This window comes from Salmo salar, chromosome 09, assembly GCF_965601325.2.
Source record: "Salmo salar chromosome 09, fSalSal1, whole genome shotgun sequence".
Taxonomy (NCBI): Eukaryota; Metazoa; Chordata; class Actinopteri; order Salmoniformes; family Salmonidae; genus Salmo; species Salmo salar.
This window is the reverse complement of record NC_138299.1, coordinates 41,323,904-41,342,191: the sequence shown is the minus strand read 5'-3', so window position 1 is coordinate 41,342,191 and position 18,288 is coordinate 41,323,904. Positions and strand designations below refer to the sequence as shown.

Below are 18,288 nucleotides of genomic sequence, written 5' to 3'. Positions count from 1 at the left end.
CCTGGGTGTCCTGCAGCAGCAGCAGGGACCTGTTCTCCAGCTCGTGAAGGCTGAACAGGTCAGCAGTAATAGTGTGGAGGAGCTGGTTGTGGTGCAGCTCCAGCTCCGCCTGATGCAGAGACACCGCGCTGGACAGCAGCTGCTCCTGCAGACACTCGTACTCTACCGAGAAGTTGATCAGCTTCACCAGGACACACACTGCCGGGAGGAAGTGGGGGTTGGGCAGACAGGTGGCCAGGTAGAGCCTTCGGTGAGAAAGAGAGGAGAGGGGAGAGGAGGAGGAGAAGGCAGGAGATGAGGAGGAGAGGAGTTGTGACAATTTATAAGATCTATTCCTATTGCTTCAAATATGAACATTTATATTTTTTAATGAAGGGTAATTTGATGAAAATAAGGGCTCAATTGAATGAGTCAATATACCTAAAGTTGGGATTGTACTCAATTTCAGTGTCTCCAATTTTGATGAATGATTGACCCTCACGTATTGTAAGGTTCTTGATCAGGATTGGCTGAAGACAGGGATCTATGTTCTCAAGAACATCCTGAAAACAGAAGAATGGTCAAAGGGAAAGATCGATAAGGACTAATAATCTCATTTCATTTAAGAAAACCACTAGCTAAGTTTCCATTCAATTGGGAACAGATTTTTAAAATCTGCATGAAAAAGAATCCACATTTTCCCACAAGAGATGTTTCCATCAAATTGACTTCTTGTGGATAAAAGGCTGTGCGTGATGACGTAAAGTACATAAAAATACCTTTTGTTATTAAATATCCAAGTCCATCACATTTTCAACTCTACTGATGGTTTTGTCACTAAAACTGATGCGTTATATAACGAATGTGCCCACTCCAGTGTTGGCACGCGCGCTCTAGCCAACTGCTCGCAGATACAGTGTAGGTATAGCCTACATCAGGGGTATTCAACTCTTACCTTACGAGGTCCGGAGCCTGCTGGTTTTCTGTTCTACCTAATACAGTGGGGGGGAAAAGTATTTGATCCCCTGCTGATTTTGTACGTTTGCCCACTTACAAAGAAATGGTCAGTCTATAATTTTAATGGTAGGTTTATTTGAACAGTGAGAGACAGAATAACAACAACAAAAATCCATGTCAAAAATGTTATAAAATTATTTGTATTTTAATGAGGGAAATAAGTATTTGACCCCTCTGCAAAACATGGCTTAGTACTTGGAGGCAAAACCCTTGTTGGCAATCACAGAGGTCAGACGTTTCTTGTAGTTGGCCACCAGGTTTGCACACATCTCAGGAGGGATTTTGTCCCACTCCTCTTTGCAGATCTTCTCCAAGTCATTAAGGTTTTGAGGCTGACGTTTGGCAACTCGAACCTTCAGCTCCCTCCACAGATTTTCTATGGGATTAAGGTCTGGAGACTGGCTAGGCCACTCCAGGACCTTTATGTGCTTCTTCTTGAGCCACTCCTTTGTTGCCTTGGCCGTGTGTTTTGGGTCATTGTCATGCTGGAATACCCATCCATGACCCATTTTCAATGCCCTGGCTGAAGGAAGGATGTTCTCACCCAAGATTTGACGGTACATGACCCCGTCCATCGTCCCTTTGATGCGGTGAAGTTGTCCTGTCCCCTTAGCAGAAAAACACCCCCAAAGCATAACGTTTCCACCTCCATGTTTGACGGTGGGGATGGTGTTCTTGGGGTCATAGGCAGCATTCCTCCTCCAAACACGGCGAGTTGAGTTGATGCCAAAGAGCTCCATTTTGGTCTCATCTGACCACAACACTTTCACCAGTTGTCCTCTGAATCATCCAGATGTTCATTGGCAAACTTCAGACGGGCCTGTATATGTATTCTTGAGCAGGGGGACCTTGCGGGCACTGCAGGATTTCAGTCCTTCACGGCGTAGTGTGTTACTAATTGTTTTCTTGGTGACTATGGTCCCAGCTGCCTTGAGATCATTGACAAGATCCTCCCGTGTAGTTCTGGGCTGATTCCTCACCGTTCTCATGATCATTGCAACCCCACGAGGTGAGATCTTGCATGGAGCCCCAGGCCGAGGGATATTGACAGTTATTTTGTGTTTCTTCCATTTGCGAATAATCGCACCAAATGTTGTCACCTTCTCACCAAGCTGCTTGGCGATGGTCTTGTAGCCCATTCCAGCCTTGTGTAGGTCTACAATCTTGTCCCTGACATCCTTGGAGAGCTCGTTGGTCTTGGCCATGGTGGAGAGTTTGGAATCTGATTGATTGATTGCTTCTGTGGAAAGGTGTCTTTTTTACAGGTAACAAGCTGCGGTTAGGAGCACTCCCTTTAAGAGTGTGCTCCTAATCTCAGCTCGTTACCTGTATAAAAGACACCTGGGAGCCAGAAATCTTTCTGATTGAGAGGGGGTCAAATAATTATTTCCCTCATTAAAATGAAAATCAATTTATAATGTGTTTTTCTGGATATTTTTGTTGTTATTCTGTCTCTCACTGTTCAAATAAACCTACCATTAAAATTATAGACTGATCCTTTCTTTATCAGTGGGCAAACGTACAAAATCAGCAGGGGATCAAATACTTTTTTCCCCCACTGTGTAATTAATTGCACCCACCTGTTGTCCAAGTTCTAAATCAGTCCCTGATTAGAGGGGAACAATGAAAAAAGGCAGTGAAACTTGCTTTGAGGTCTAGAGTTGAATTTGATGGGCCTACTTGATGGGATTATTATGGCCAAAAGAGCGCAATCATTTTTATTTGTCAAATGGCAGCGAACCATCGATCAGAATAAGACCCTCTATATTTATTGGAAAGCAGCATTAAGCTCATTACTGTGAACTTTCACCCCCCTGTGAAGTTCATCATAACTGATTTCATCTGTAGCATAATAAACTATGTTTTCCCGAGTCGTATGGGAGGACCACAACATATCATCGTATGACTCCACATTTACTTCGATATGATGGTTATTAGATCAATAGTTTCCACTGCCATTTCTCGCATACTTATTTTTACAGACCTTGTCTAGCGTATTTTGTTTTGTCGACATTTGGAATGTTTACAGACAAATTAGCTGTTTCCATTCACATGTATATATTGTAGAATTAAAATCAATCAAATGTTATATTTTATATGGCAATACATGAATAAGGGATCAACATGGAGGAAATTTGTCAAATAATCTATGCTCCCCAAAGAACTAAAGGGTTTAAGTAGCCTAAGCAAGTACCTGAATAAGGACAGCGTCCCCCATGCGAATGGCCCTCTCCACTGTCTTCATATAGTTGGGGTCTGAGGCCAGTATCTTCCTGAGCCTGACCCCCTCCATAGAGCTTATCCACCTGATGGCCTGGCCCTGGGGGTCGATCAGCAGGGGCCAGTGTGGACCGTTCTTCACGATCAAAGCATTCTCTGTGGAGTTCTGATCTGGTGGCAGGCCTGTGTTCTGCCAGTGTCTCACCTGAGGGAGATAAGATTTTTCGATATCATTAAAATGTTGAGAAAATAGCTAAATCTGGTGCATTATGGCAATACATGCCAAAACAAAATGTGTGTGTTGTTGTTTGTAATTTCTTAAAAACATTTTGTGAACATTCACATGAGATTGAGCTTTATGATCCTTTGAGGCGGATATCGCCCCAGAATGCTTTGAATCGTGCGGAGCTATAGGTCGGAATTAAATGAGACTAATGTTAAGAGATTACTTGCACCACTGAATGTCGATCAGTGCATTTATGTGTCTGTCAATGCTAACAGTTTTGTAAGTTGCTTAGGATAAAAACGCCTGCTAAATGACCACATCACCTGGTTCTTCTCAGTCATAGCTGAGGTGAAGGTGTACTGAGGAGAGATAGGGATCTCCATGTTGTGGCAGAAGTCCAGCCACTTCTTCACCATGGCTTTACGGAAGTCGGCCGTCAGAGGTCCACAGTACGTGATGAACGCTGAGGAAACCATGACGTCACCCACTATGTGCTGCAGCTTGTTGTCCAGGTCACACACTGCTTTCTCCCAGCGATCCTGATACACAGAGATACACACAGACACACACAGGGCAACAGACAGGTCAAATCAACAGAAAGCACGCATGGAAGAAATCAGCATTCAAAGTGTCATTGTAGGGATGCATCTCTTTTGGAGTTCAATTTGTACCTAAAACAGTGAAATTTTAATCTAAAAAACATATGTATCGGCAGAAATATCGGAATCGGTGTATTCTGGCTCCCAAAGACTGGTATCAAATCAGATCCATAAGTCCCATATCGGTCTGGCTTTATGAAATTCAACAATATTTACTATTGTATAGGAACTGTTTGTAGGACCTTTTCATTAGACAGGGCTGATATGAGTGAAGCAGCTCTCTGCACTCTGTTGGTGGTCCTCTCTTTACGTCTCCCCAGCTCCTGTCTCTCAGACACACTGGCATTGTAGTGGTCCTCCAAAGCTTTCTGATGCTCCTCGATCTAAACAGACAGCACAGAACAATCAATCATCAACCAATTAATCAATCAATCAATTCATTGATAAAGCATACATTGAACGGAGAAATGAGCCCTTCTCATTTGTGTGAATGAATTATCAAACACGTTGCCAAACAGTAAATATCTTACCTTTGATAGTCTTTTCTGCTTTTTCATCAGATTAGATTTTGATTTCACCAATGCTGCTTGAGCCACGTTAACTTTGTTCTGTTTGGGCTCAATTATCTGGGGAAGATAGGACATCAATATAACACTGCTGCATTCATGAATAACAATAAGGTAATATTTCCTTCTGGAGAACTAAAGGCATACAACAGTCAAAGTGTACCTTGTAGACATCATGGTAGTGCTCCAAAGCCAGCACCCAGAGGCACATAGAACGACAGGCTATAGACACCATGCCCACCTTGGCAGGGTTAAAGTCAGGACACTTAGAATACCTCCTCAACTTCAGAAACACCTACAGCAATTCAAACATAGTATCATGCAGTATTATAATATAATATATGACATTTAGCAGACACTTTTATCCAAAGCGTGCATTTTCCCTAGCGGGAATCGAACCCACAACCCTTGCTGTTGCAAGTGCCATGCTCTACTGACTGAGCCACACAAGACAGTTATACACAAGCATAATCAACAAGAGAATCTAAAGCTAGAAGATAAGCACATCTCAAGGTATGATTGGGGCCTAAATACTGTACCTTCTCTGGCAGGCTGTCTTTGTCCAGGCTGACCAGTCTCTTGAGGAAGCCAGGGTCTCCTAGCAGCTGTTTAGCTGTAGTCCAGTCAGGCTTCTGCTGTAGCAGGATGCAGACTGCATGCATCACTGTCAGGACCAGTTCTGGAGGCTTGGTGTACACTCTGGAGCAAAATAATGAACAGGAGATCAATATATTCAATTCAGAATGAATTCAGTATTACATATTGACAGTGTGTCATATTGATTCGTTGCCTCTAAACATTAGTTCTACTTGGAAAAATGTTTTGATCAGGTAAATTTGACAACAATATTGTAACCCCAAGTGTTTATGAAAGGAAAAGTCATGCTTCGGTGAAGAATTAAGTATGATTTTATTCACTTGCCTTATTTCTGAAATGTCGCTCTTTTCCAGAGCATCTAAAGCTGAAACTGCTTTCTCCAGCAGAGGCAAAACTTTATTCAAATCTGCCATAGCATCCTACAATTTTACAACACACAATGGGAACAAATGATTTACATAAACAAAATGTTACTCACAGTCAACAGAGAACACATTTATCAAAGGGTGAGTGTGGGTGTATGTAGCACTCTCATAAAAACATATTGATGTTCTCCTCACCTCTGCATATTCAAATTCACCTCACCTCTGCATATTCATATTGATATTCACCTCACCTTTGCATATTCATATTGATAGTCACCTCACCATATTCAAATTGATGTTCACCTCACCTCTGCATATCCATACTGATATTCACCTCACCTCTGCATATTCATACTGATATTCACCTCACCTCTGCATATTCATATTGATATTCACCTCACCTCTGCATATTCATATTGATGTTCACCTCACCTCGGCATATTCATATTGATGTTCACCTCACCTCTGCATATTCATATTGATATTCACCTCACCTCGGCATATTCATATTGATGTTCACCTCACCTCTGCATATTCATATTGATGTTCACCTCACCTCAGCATATTCATATTGATGTTCACCTCACCTCTGCATATTCATATTGATGTTCACCTCACCTCTGCATATTCATGAACGATCCGTGTTTCTTGCACCATCATGTCTTCTTCCATTTTGGTGATGGCTCGGACTTGTTCCACAGCTTGAGAATCCTCTTTCAGTTTACCCATCAATATCTCTATTTCCTGTCCAAAACACAATCAGTCAGTCACACACAATCAGTCAGTCAGTCACACACACACAATCAGTCAGTCACACACACACAATCAGTCAGTCACACACACACAATCAGTCAGTTACACACACACACACACAATCAGTCAGTCACACACACACAATTCAGTCAGTCAGTCACACACACACACTCAGTCAGTCAGTCACACACACACAATCAGTCAGTCAGTCACACACACAGTCAGTCAGTTACAAACACACAATCAGTCAGTCACACACAATCAGTCAATCAGTCACACACACAATCAGTCAGTCAGTCAGTCACACACACACAATCAGTCAGTCACACACACACAATCAGTCAGTCACACACACAATGAGTCTGTCACACACACACAATCAGTCAGTCAGTCAGTCAGTCACACACACACAATCAGTCAGTCACACACACAATCAGTCAGTCACACACACACAATCAGTCAGTCAGTCACACACACACAATCAGTCAGTCACACACACACAATCAGTCAGTGAGTCACACACACACACAATCAGTCAGTCACACACACACAATCAGTCAGTCAGTAACACACACCCACACACACACACAATCAGTCAGTCAGTCAGTCACACACAATCAGTCAGTCAGTCACACACACACAATCAGTCAGTCAGTCACACACACACAATCAGTCAGTCACACACACAATCAGTCAGTCACACACACACAATATGTCAGTCACACACACAGACATAATCACTCAGTCAGACACACACACACACACAATCAGTCAGTCACACACGCACAATCAGTCAGTCACACACACACACACAATCAGTCAGTTACACACACACACAATCAGTCAGTCAGTCACACACACACACACACACACACACAATCAGTCAGTCAGTCAGTCAGTCACACACACACACACACACACAATCAGTCAGTCACATACACACACACAATCAGTCAGTCAGTCAGTCACACACACACACACACAATCAGTCAGTCAGTCACACACACAATCAGTCAGTCAGTCACACACACAATTAGTCAGTCACACACACACAATTAGTCAGTCAAAAACACACAATCAGTCAGTCAGTCACACACATAATTAGTCAGTCACACACACACACACACAATCAGTCAGTCACACACACACACACACAATCAGTCAGTCACACACACACACAATCAGTCAGTCAGTCACACACACACAATCAGTCAGTCAGTCAGTCACACACACACAATCAGTCAGTCAGTCACACACACAATCAGTCAGTCATACACACACACAATCAGTCACACACACACACAATCAGTCAGTCACACACACACAATCAGTCAGTCACACACACACAATCAGTCAGTCACACACACACAATCAGTCAGTCAGTCACACACACACACAATCAGTCAGTCAGTCACACAGACAATCAGTCAGTCACACACACACGCAATCAGTCACACACACACACACAATCAGTCAGTCAGTCAGTCACACACACACAATCAGTCTATCACACACACACACACACAATCAGTCAGTCACACACACACACACAATCAGTCAGTCACACACACACAATCAGTCAGTAAGTCAGTCACACACACACATTCAGTCAGTCACACACACACACACACACACACCAATCAGTCAGTCACACACACACACAATCAGTCAGTCACACACACACAATTAGTCAGTCAGTCACACACACACACACACACACACACACACACATTCAGTCAGTCACACACAATCAGTCAGTCAGTCAGTCACATACACACAATTAGTCGTGACACACACACACAATCAGTCAGTCAGTCACACACACAATCAGTCAGTCACACATACACACAAATCAGTCAGTCACACACACACAATCAGTCAGTCAGTCGCACACACACAATCAGTCAGTCAGTCACACACACAGAATCAGTCAGTCACACACACACACACACACACACAATAAGTCAGTCACACACACACAATCAGTCAGTCAGTCACACACACACAATCAGTCAGTCACACACACACAATCAGTCAGTGAGTCACACACACACACACAATCAGTCAGTCACACACACACAATCAGTCAGTCAGTCACACACAATCAGTCAGTCAGTACACACACACACACACACACACACACACACACAATCAGTCAGTCAGTCAGTCACACACAATCAGTCAGTCAGTCACACACACACAATCAGTCAGTCAGTCACACACACACAATCAGTCAGTCACACACACAATCAGTCAGTCACACACACACACACACACAATATGTCAGTCACACACACAGACATAATCACTCAGTCAGACACACACACACACAATCAGTCAGTCACACACGCACAATCAGTCAGTCACACACACACACACACACAATCAGTCAGTTACACACACACACAATCAGTCAGTCAGTCAGTCACACACACACACACACACAATCAGTCAGTCAGTCAGTCAGTCAGTCACACACACACACAATCAGTCAGTCAGTCACACACACACACACACAATCAATCAGTCAGTCACACACACACAATCAGTCAGTCACACACACAATCAGTCAGTCACACACACAATTAGTCAGTCACACACACAATTAGTCAGTCACACACACACAATCAGTCAGTCAGTCAGTCACACACACACTATCAGTCAGTCACACACACAATCAGTCAGTCACACATACACTATCAGTCAGTCACACACACAATCAGTCAGTCACACATACACTATCAGTCAGTCACACACACAATCAGTCAGTCACACACACTATCAGTCAGTCACACACACACAATCAGTCAGTCACACACACACAATCAGTCAGTCACACATACACTATCAGTCAGTCACACACACAATCAGTCAGTCACACATACACTATCAGTCAGTCACACACACAATCAGTCAGTCACACACATACAATCAGTCAGTCACACACATACAATCAGTCAGTCACACACACACAATCAGTTACACACAAACAAACAATCAGTCAGTCAGTCACACACACACAATCACTCAGTCAGTCACACACACACAATCAGTCAGTCACGCACACAATCAGTCAGTCAGTCACACACACAATTAGTCAGTCACACAAACACAATCAGTCAGTCAGTCAGTCAGTCACACACACTATCAGTCAGTCACACACACAATCAGTCAGTCACACATACACTATCAGTCAGTCACACACACAATCAGTCAGTCACACATACACTATCAGTCAGTCACACACACAATCAGTCAGTCACACATACACTATCAGTCAGTCACACACACACAATCAGTCAGTCACACATACACTATCAGTCAGTCACACACACAATCAGTCAGTCACACATACACTATCAGTCAGTCACACACACAATCAGTCAGTCACACACATACAATCAGTCAGTCACACACATACAATCAGTCAGTCACACACACACAATCAGTCAGTCACACACACACAATCAGTCAGTCACACACACACAATCAGTTACACACAAACAATCAGTCAGTCAGTCTCACACACACACAATCAGTCAGTCAGTCACACACACACAATCAGTCAGTCACGCACACAATCAGTCAGTCAGTCACACACAATCAGTCAGTCAGTCAGTCACACACACAATCAGTCAGTCACACACACAATCAGTCAGTCACACACACATACACACAATCAGTCAGTCAGTCACACACACAATCAGTCAGTCAGTCACACACACACATCAGTCAGTCAGTCAGTCAGTCACACACACACAATCAGTCAGTCAGTCAGTCACACACACACACAGTCAGTCAGTCACACACACACACACAATCAGTCAGTCACACACACAATCAGTCAGTCAGACACAATCAGTCAGTCACACACACAATAAGTCAGTCAGTCACACACACAATACAGTCAGTCAGTCACACACACAATCAGTCAGTCACACACACAATCAGTCAGTCACACACACACACAATCAGTCACACACACAATCAGTCAGTCACACACACACATCAGTCACACACACAATCAGTCAGTCACACACACACAATCAGTCAGTCACACACACAGTCAGTCAGTCACACACACAATCAGTCAGTCACACACACACAATCAGTCAGTCACACACACAGTCAGTCAGTCATTCACACACACTCAGTCAGTCACACACACACAATCAGTCAGTCAGTCACACACAGTCAGTCAGTCACACACAATCAGTCAGTCAGTCACACACACACAATCAATCAGTCAGTCACACACACACAATCAGTCAGTCAGTCACATACACAATCAGTCACACACACAATCAGTCACACACACAATCAGTCAGTCACACACACAATTTGTCAGTCACACACACAATCAGTCAGTCACACACACAATAAGTCAGTCACACACACAGTCAGTCAGTCAGTCACACACAATCAGTCAGTCACACACACACAATCAGTCAGTCACACACACACAGTCAGTCAGTCACACACACACACAGTCAGTCAGTCAGTCATACACACACAATCAGTCAGTCAGTCACACACAATCAGTCAGTCACACACATACAATCAATCAGTCAGTCACACACACACAATCAGTCAGTCAGTCACACACACAGTCAGTCAGTCAGTCACACACAATCAGTCAGTCACACACATACAATCAATCAGTCAGTCACACAAACAATCAGTCAGTCAGTCACACACACACAGTCAGTCAGTCACACACACACACACAATCAGTCAGTCACACACACAGACACAATCAGTCAGTCACACACACAATAAGTCAGTCAGTCACACACACACAATCAGTCAGTCACACACACAATCAATCAGTCACACACACAGACACAATCAATCAGTCAGTCACACACACAAACAATCAGTCAGTCACACACACAATCAGTCAGTCACACACACAATCAGTCAGTCATACACACACAATCAGTCAGTCAGTCACAAACACACAATCAGTCAGTCACACACAATCAGCCAGTCAGTCACACACACACAATCAGTCAGTCAGTCACACACACACAATCAGTCAGTCAGACACACACACACAATCAGTCAGTCAGTCACACACACACAATCAGTCAGTCAGTCACACACACACACACACACACACACACACTCAGTCAGTCAGTCACACACACACAATTAGTCAGTCAGTCACACACACAATCAGTCAGTCAGTCACACACAATCAGTCAGTCACACACACACAATTAGTCAGTCACACACACACAATTAGTCAGTCAGTCACACACAATCAGTCAGTCACACACACACAATTAGTCAGTCACACACACACAATTAGTCAGTCAGTCACACACACAATCAGTCAGTCACACACACACAATCAGTCAGTCACACACACACAATTAGTCAGTCACACACAGACAATCAATCAGTCAGTCACACACACACAATCAGTCAGTCAGTCACACACACACAGTCAGTCAGTCAGTCACACACACACACACAATCAGTCAGTCACACACACAGACACAATCAGTCAGTCACACACACAATCAGTCAGTCAGCCACACACACACAATCAGTCAGTCACACACACAATCAGTCAGTCAGTCACACACACAGACACAATCAGTCAGTCAGTCACACACACACAATCAGTCAGTCAGTCTCACACACACAATCAGTCAGTCAGTCACACACACACACACACAATCAATCAGTCAGTCACACACACACAATCAGTCAGTCACACACACAATCAGTCAGTCACACACACAATTAGTCAGTCACACACACAATTAGTCAGTCACACACACACAATCAGTCAGTCAGTCAGTCACACACACACTATCAGTCAGTCACACACACAATCAGTCAGTCACACATACACTATCAGTCAGTCACACACACAATCAGTCAGTCACACATACACTATCAGTCAGTCACACACACAATCAGTCAGTCACACACACTATCAGTCAGTCACACACACACAATCAGTCAGTCACACACACACAATCAGTCAGTCACACATACACTATCAGTCAGTCACACACACAATCAGTCAGTCACACACACTACAAGTCAGTCAGTCACACACACACAATCAGTCAGTCACACACACACAATCAGTTACACACAAACAATCAGTCAGTCAGTCTCACACACACACAATCAGTCAGTCAGTCACACACACACAATCAGTCAGTCACACACACAATCAGTCAGTCAGTCACACACACAATTAGTCAGTCACACACACACAATCAGTCAGTCAGTCAGTCACACACACACTATCAGTCAGTCACACACACACAATCAGTCAGTCACACACACACTATCAGTCAGTCACACACACAATCAGTCAGTCACACATACACTATCAGTCAGTCACACACACAATCAGTCAGTCACACACATACAATCAGTCAGTCACACACATACAATCAGTCAGTAACACACACACAATCAGTCAGTCACACACACACAATCAGTCAGTCACACACACACAATCAGTTACACAGAAACAATCAGTCAGTCAGTCTCACACACACACAATCAGTCAGTCAGTCATACACACACAATCAGTCAGTCACGCACACAATCAGTCAGTCAGTCACACACAATCGGTCAGTCAGTCAGTCACACACACAATCAGTCAGTCACACACACACAATCAGTCAGTCACACACACAATCAGTCAGTCACACACACAATCAGTCAGTCACACACACACACACAATCAGTCAGTCAGTCACACACACAATCAGTCAGTCAGTCACACACACAATCAATCAGTCAGTCACACACACACAATCAGTCAGTCAGTCACACACACACAATCAGTCAGTCAGTCAGTCACACACACACAGTCAGTCAGTCACACACACACACACACAATCAGTCAGTCACACACACAATCAGTCAGTCAGACACAATCAGTCAGTCACACACACAATAAGTCAGTCAGTCACACACACACACACACACACAATCAGTCAGTCACACACACAATCAGTCAGTCACACACACACACAATCAGTCAGTCACACACACAATCAGTCAGTCACACACACACAATCAGTCACACACACAATCAGTCAGTCACACACACAGTCAGTCAGTCACACACAATCAGTCAGTCAGTCACACACAATCAGTCAGTCACACACACACAATCAGTCAGTCACACACACAGTCAGTAAGTCATTCACACACACAGTCAGCCAGTCACACACACACAATCAGTCAGTCAGTCACACACAGTCAGTCAGTCACACACAATCAGTCAGTCAGTCACACACACACAATCAATCAGTCAGTCACACACACACAATCAGTCAGTCAGTCACATACACAATCAGTCACACACACAATCAGTCACACACACAATCAGTCAGTCACACACACAATTTGTCAGTCACACACACAATCAGTCAGTCACACACACAATCAGTCAGTCACACACACAGTCAGTCAGTCAGTCACACACAATCAGTCAGTCACACACACACAATCAGTCAGTCACACACACACACAGTCAGTCAGTCACACACACACACACAGTCAGTCAGTCAGTCATACACACACAATCAGTCAGTCAGTCACACACAATCAGTCAGTCACACACATACAATCAATCAGTCAGTCACACACACACAATCAGTCAGTCAGTCACACACACAGTCAGTCAGTCAGTCACACACAATCAGTCAGTCACACACATACAATCAATCAGTCAGTCACACACATACAATCAATCAGTCAGTCACACACACACAATCAATCAGTCAGTCACACACACACAATCAATCAGTCAGTCACAAACACACAATCAGTCAGTCAGTCACACACACAATCAGTCAGTCACACACACAATCAGTCAGTCACACACACAATCAGTCAGTCACACAAACAATCAGTCAGTCACACACACAATCAGTCAGTCAGTCACACACACAATCAGTCAGTCAGTCACACACACAATCAGTCAGTCAGTCACACACACACACACAATCAGTCAGTCAGTCAGTCACACACACAATCAGTCAGTCAGTCAGTCAGTCACACACACACACAATCTGTTAGTCAGTCACACACACACAATCAATCAGTCAGTCACACACACACAATCAGTCAGTCACACAAACACAATCAGTCAGTCACACACACACAATTAGTCAGTCACACACACACAATCAATCAGTCAGTCAGTCACACACACACACAATCTGTCAGTCAGTCACACACACACAATCAGTCAGTCAGTCACACACACAATAAGTCACACACACAATCAGTCAGTCACACACACAATGAGTCAGTCAGTCACACACACAATCAGTCAGTCAGTCACACACACAATCAGTCAGTCAGTCACACACACACACACAATCAGTCAGTCACACACACACACACAATCAGTCAGTCACACACACAGACACAATCAGTCAGTCACACACACAATAAGTCAGTCAGTCACACACACACAATCAGTCAGTCACACACACAATCAATCAGTCACACACACAGACACAATCAATCAGTCAGTCACACACACAAACAATTAGTCAGTCACACACACAATCAGTCAGTCACACACACAATCAGTCAGTCATACACACACAATCAGTCAGTCAGTCACAAACACACAATCAGTCAGTCACACACAATCAGCCAGTCAGTCACACACACACAATCAGTCAGTCAGTCACACACACAATCAGTCAGTCAGACACACACACACACTCAGTCAGTCAGTCACACACACACAATTAGTCAGTCAGTCACACACACAATCAGTCAGTCAGTCACACACAATCAGTCAGTCACACACACACAATTAGTCAGTCACACACACACAATTAGTCAGTCAGTCACACACACAATCAGTCAGTCACACACACACAATCAGTCAGTCACACACACACAATTAGTCAGTCACACACAGACAATCAATCAGTCAGTCACACACACACAATCAGTCAGTCACACACACAATCAGTCAGTCATACACACACAATCAGTCAGTCAGTCACAAACACACAATCAGTCAGTCACACACAATCAGCCAGTCAGTCACACACACACAATCAATCAGTCACACAAACACAATCAGTCAGTCACACACACACAATTAGTCAGTCACACACACACAATCAATCAGTCAGTCAGTCACACACACACACAATCTGTCAGTCAGTCACACACACACAATCAGTCAGTCAGTCACACACACAATAAGTCACACACACAATCAGTCAGTCACACACACAATGAGTCAGTCAGTCACACACACAATCAGTCAGTCAGTCACACACACAATCAGTCAGTCAGTCACACACACACAGTCAGTCAGTCACACACACACACACAATCAGTCAGTCACACACACAGACACAATCAGTCAGTCACACACACAATAAGTCAGTCAGTCACACACACACAATCAGTCAGTCACACACACAATCAATCAGTCACACACACAGACACAATCAATCAGTCAGTCACACACACAAACAATTAGTCAGTCACACACACAATCAGTCAGTCACACACACAATCAGTCAGTCATACACACACAATCAGTCAGTCAGTCACAAACACACAATCAGTCAGTCACACACAATCAGCCAGTCAGTCACACACACACAATCAGTCAGTCAGTCACACACACACAATCAGTCAGTCACACACACAATCAGTCAGTCAGCCACACACACACACTCAGTCAGTCAGTCACACACACACAATTAGTCAGTCAGTCACACACACAATCAGTCAGTCAGTCACACACAATCAGTCAGTCACACACACACAATTAGTCAGTCACACACACACAATTAGTCAGTCAGTCACACAAACAATCAGTCAGTCACACACACACAATCAGTCAGTCACACACACACAATTAGTCAGTCACACACAGACAATCAATCAGTCAGTCACACACACACAATCAGTCAGTCACACAATCAATCAGTCAGTCACACACACACAGTCAGTCAGTCAGTCACACACACACACACACAATCAGTCAGTCACACACACAGACACAATCAGTCAGTCACACACACAATCAGTCAGTCAGCCACACACACACACAATCAGTCAGTCACACACACAATCAGTCAGTCAGTCACACACACAGACACAATCAGTCAGTCACACATACACTATCAGTCAGTCACACACACAATCAGTCAGTCACACATACACTATCAGTCAGTCACACACACAATCAGTCAGTCACACACATACAATCAGTCAGTCACACACATACAATCAGTCAGTCACACACACACAATCAGTCAGTCACACACACACAATCAGTTACACACAAACAATCAGTCAGTCAGTCTCACACACACACAATCAGTCAGTCACACACACACAATCAGTCAGTCACACACACAATCAGTCAGTCACACACACAATCAGTCAGTCAGTCACACACACACAATCAGTCAGTCAGTCACACACACACACAATCAGTCAGTCAGTCACACACACACAGTCAGTCAGTCACACACACACACACAATCAGTCAGTCACACACACAATCAGTCAGTCACACACACAATCAGTCAGTCACACACACAGACACAATCAGTCAGTCACACACACAATAAGTCTGTCAGTCACACACACACACACAATCAGTCAGTCACACACACAATCAGTCAGTCACACACACAGACAATTAGTCAGTCAAACACACAATCAGTCAGTCAGTCACACACACACAATTAGTCAGTCACACACACACAATCAATCAGTCAGTCACACACACACAATCAGTCAGTCACACACACACAATCAGTCAGTCACACACACACAATTAGTCAGTCACACACACACAATCAATCAGTCAGTCACACACACACACAATCTGTCAGTCAGTCACACACACACAATCAGTCAGTCAGTCAAACACACAATAAGTCACACACACAATCAGTCAGTCACACACACAATGAGTCAGTCAGTCACACACACAATCAATCAGTCAGCACACACAGACACAATCAATCAGTCAGTCACACACACAAACAATTAGTGAGTCACACACACAATCAGTCAGTCACACACACAATCAGTCAGTCATACACACACAATCAGTCAGTCAGTCACAAACACACAATCAGTCAGTCACACACAATCAGCCAGTCAGTCACACACACACAATTAGTCAGTCACACACAGACAATCAATCAGTCAGTCACACACACACAATCAGTCAGTCAGTCACACACACACAATCAGTCAGTCAGTCACACACACACACACAATCAGTCAGTCACACACACAGACACAATCAGTCAGTCACACACACAATCAGTCAGTCAGTCACACACACACAATCAGTCAGTCACACACACACAATCAGTCAGTCACACACACACAATCAGTCAGTCACACACACAATCAATCAGTCAGTCACACACACACAATCAGTCAGTCACACACACAATCAGTCAGTCATACACACACAATCAGTCAGTCAGTCACAAACACACAATCAGTCAGTCACACACAATCAGCCAGTCAGTCACACACACACAATCAGTCAGTCAGTCACACACACACAATCAGTCAGTCACACACACAATCAGTCAGTCACACACACACACACTCAGTCAGTCAGTCACACACACACAATCAGTCAGTCAGTCACACACACAATCAGTCAGTCAGTCACACACAATCAGTCAGTCACACACACACAATTAGTCAGTCACACACACACAATTAGTCAGTCAGTCACACACACAATCAGTCAGTCACACACACACAATCAGTCAGTCACACACACACAATCAATCAGTCAGTCACACACATACAATCAATCAGTCAGTCACACACACACAATCAGTCAGTCAGTCACACACACACAATCAGTCAGTCAGTCACACACACACACACAATCAGTCAGTCACACACACAGACACAATCAGTCAGTCACACACACAATCAGTCAGTCAGCCACA

At 43.8% G+C, this 18,288-nt stretch overlaps 1 protein-coding gene across 1 annotated transcript in view; it reads right to left on the bottom strand.

Annotated features, from left to right (window-relative positions):
* LOC106611348 (dynein axonemal heavy chain 6) overlaps window positions 1-18,288 on the bottom strand; it is a 96,445-nt gene that overhangs the window by 13,470 nt on the left and 64,687 nt on the right. Inside the window, 10 exon segments of the mRNA XM_082955491.1 lie at window positions 1-245; window positions 421-542; window positions 3,191-3,421; window positions 3,766-3,981; window positions 4,284-4,424; window positions 4,572-4,667; window positions 4,771-4,902; window positions 5,147-5,306; window positions 5,529-5,623; window positions 6,188-6,313. Coding sequence (XP_082811617.1) covers window positions 1-245; window positions 421-542; window positions 3,191-3,421; window positions 3,766-3,981; window positions 4,284-4,424; window positions 4,572-4,667; window positions 4,771-4,902; window positions 5,147-5,306; window positions 5,529-5,623; window positions 6,188-6,313 — 1,564 coding nt within the window.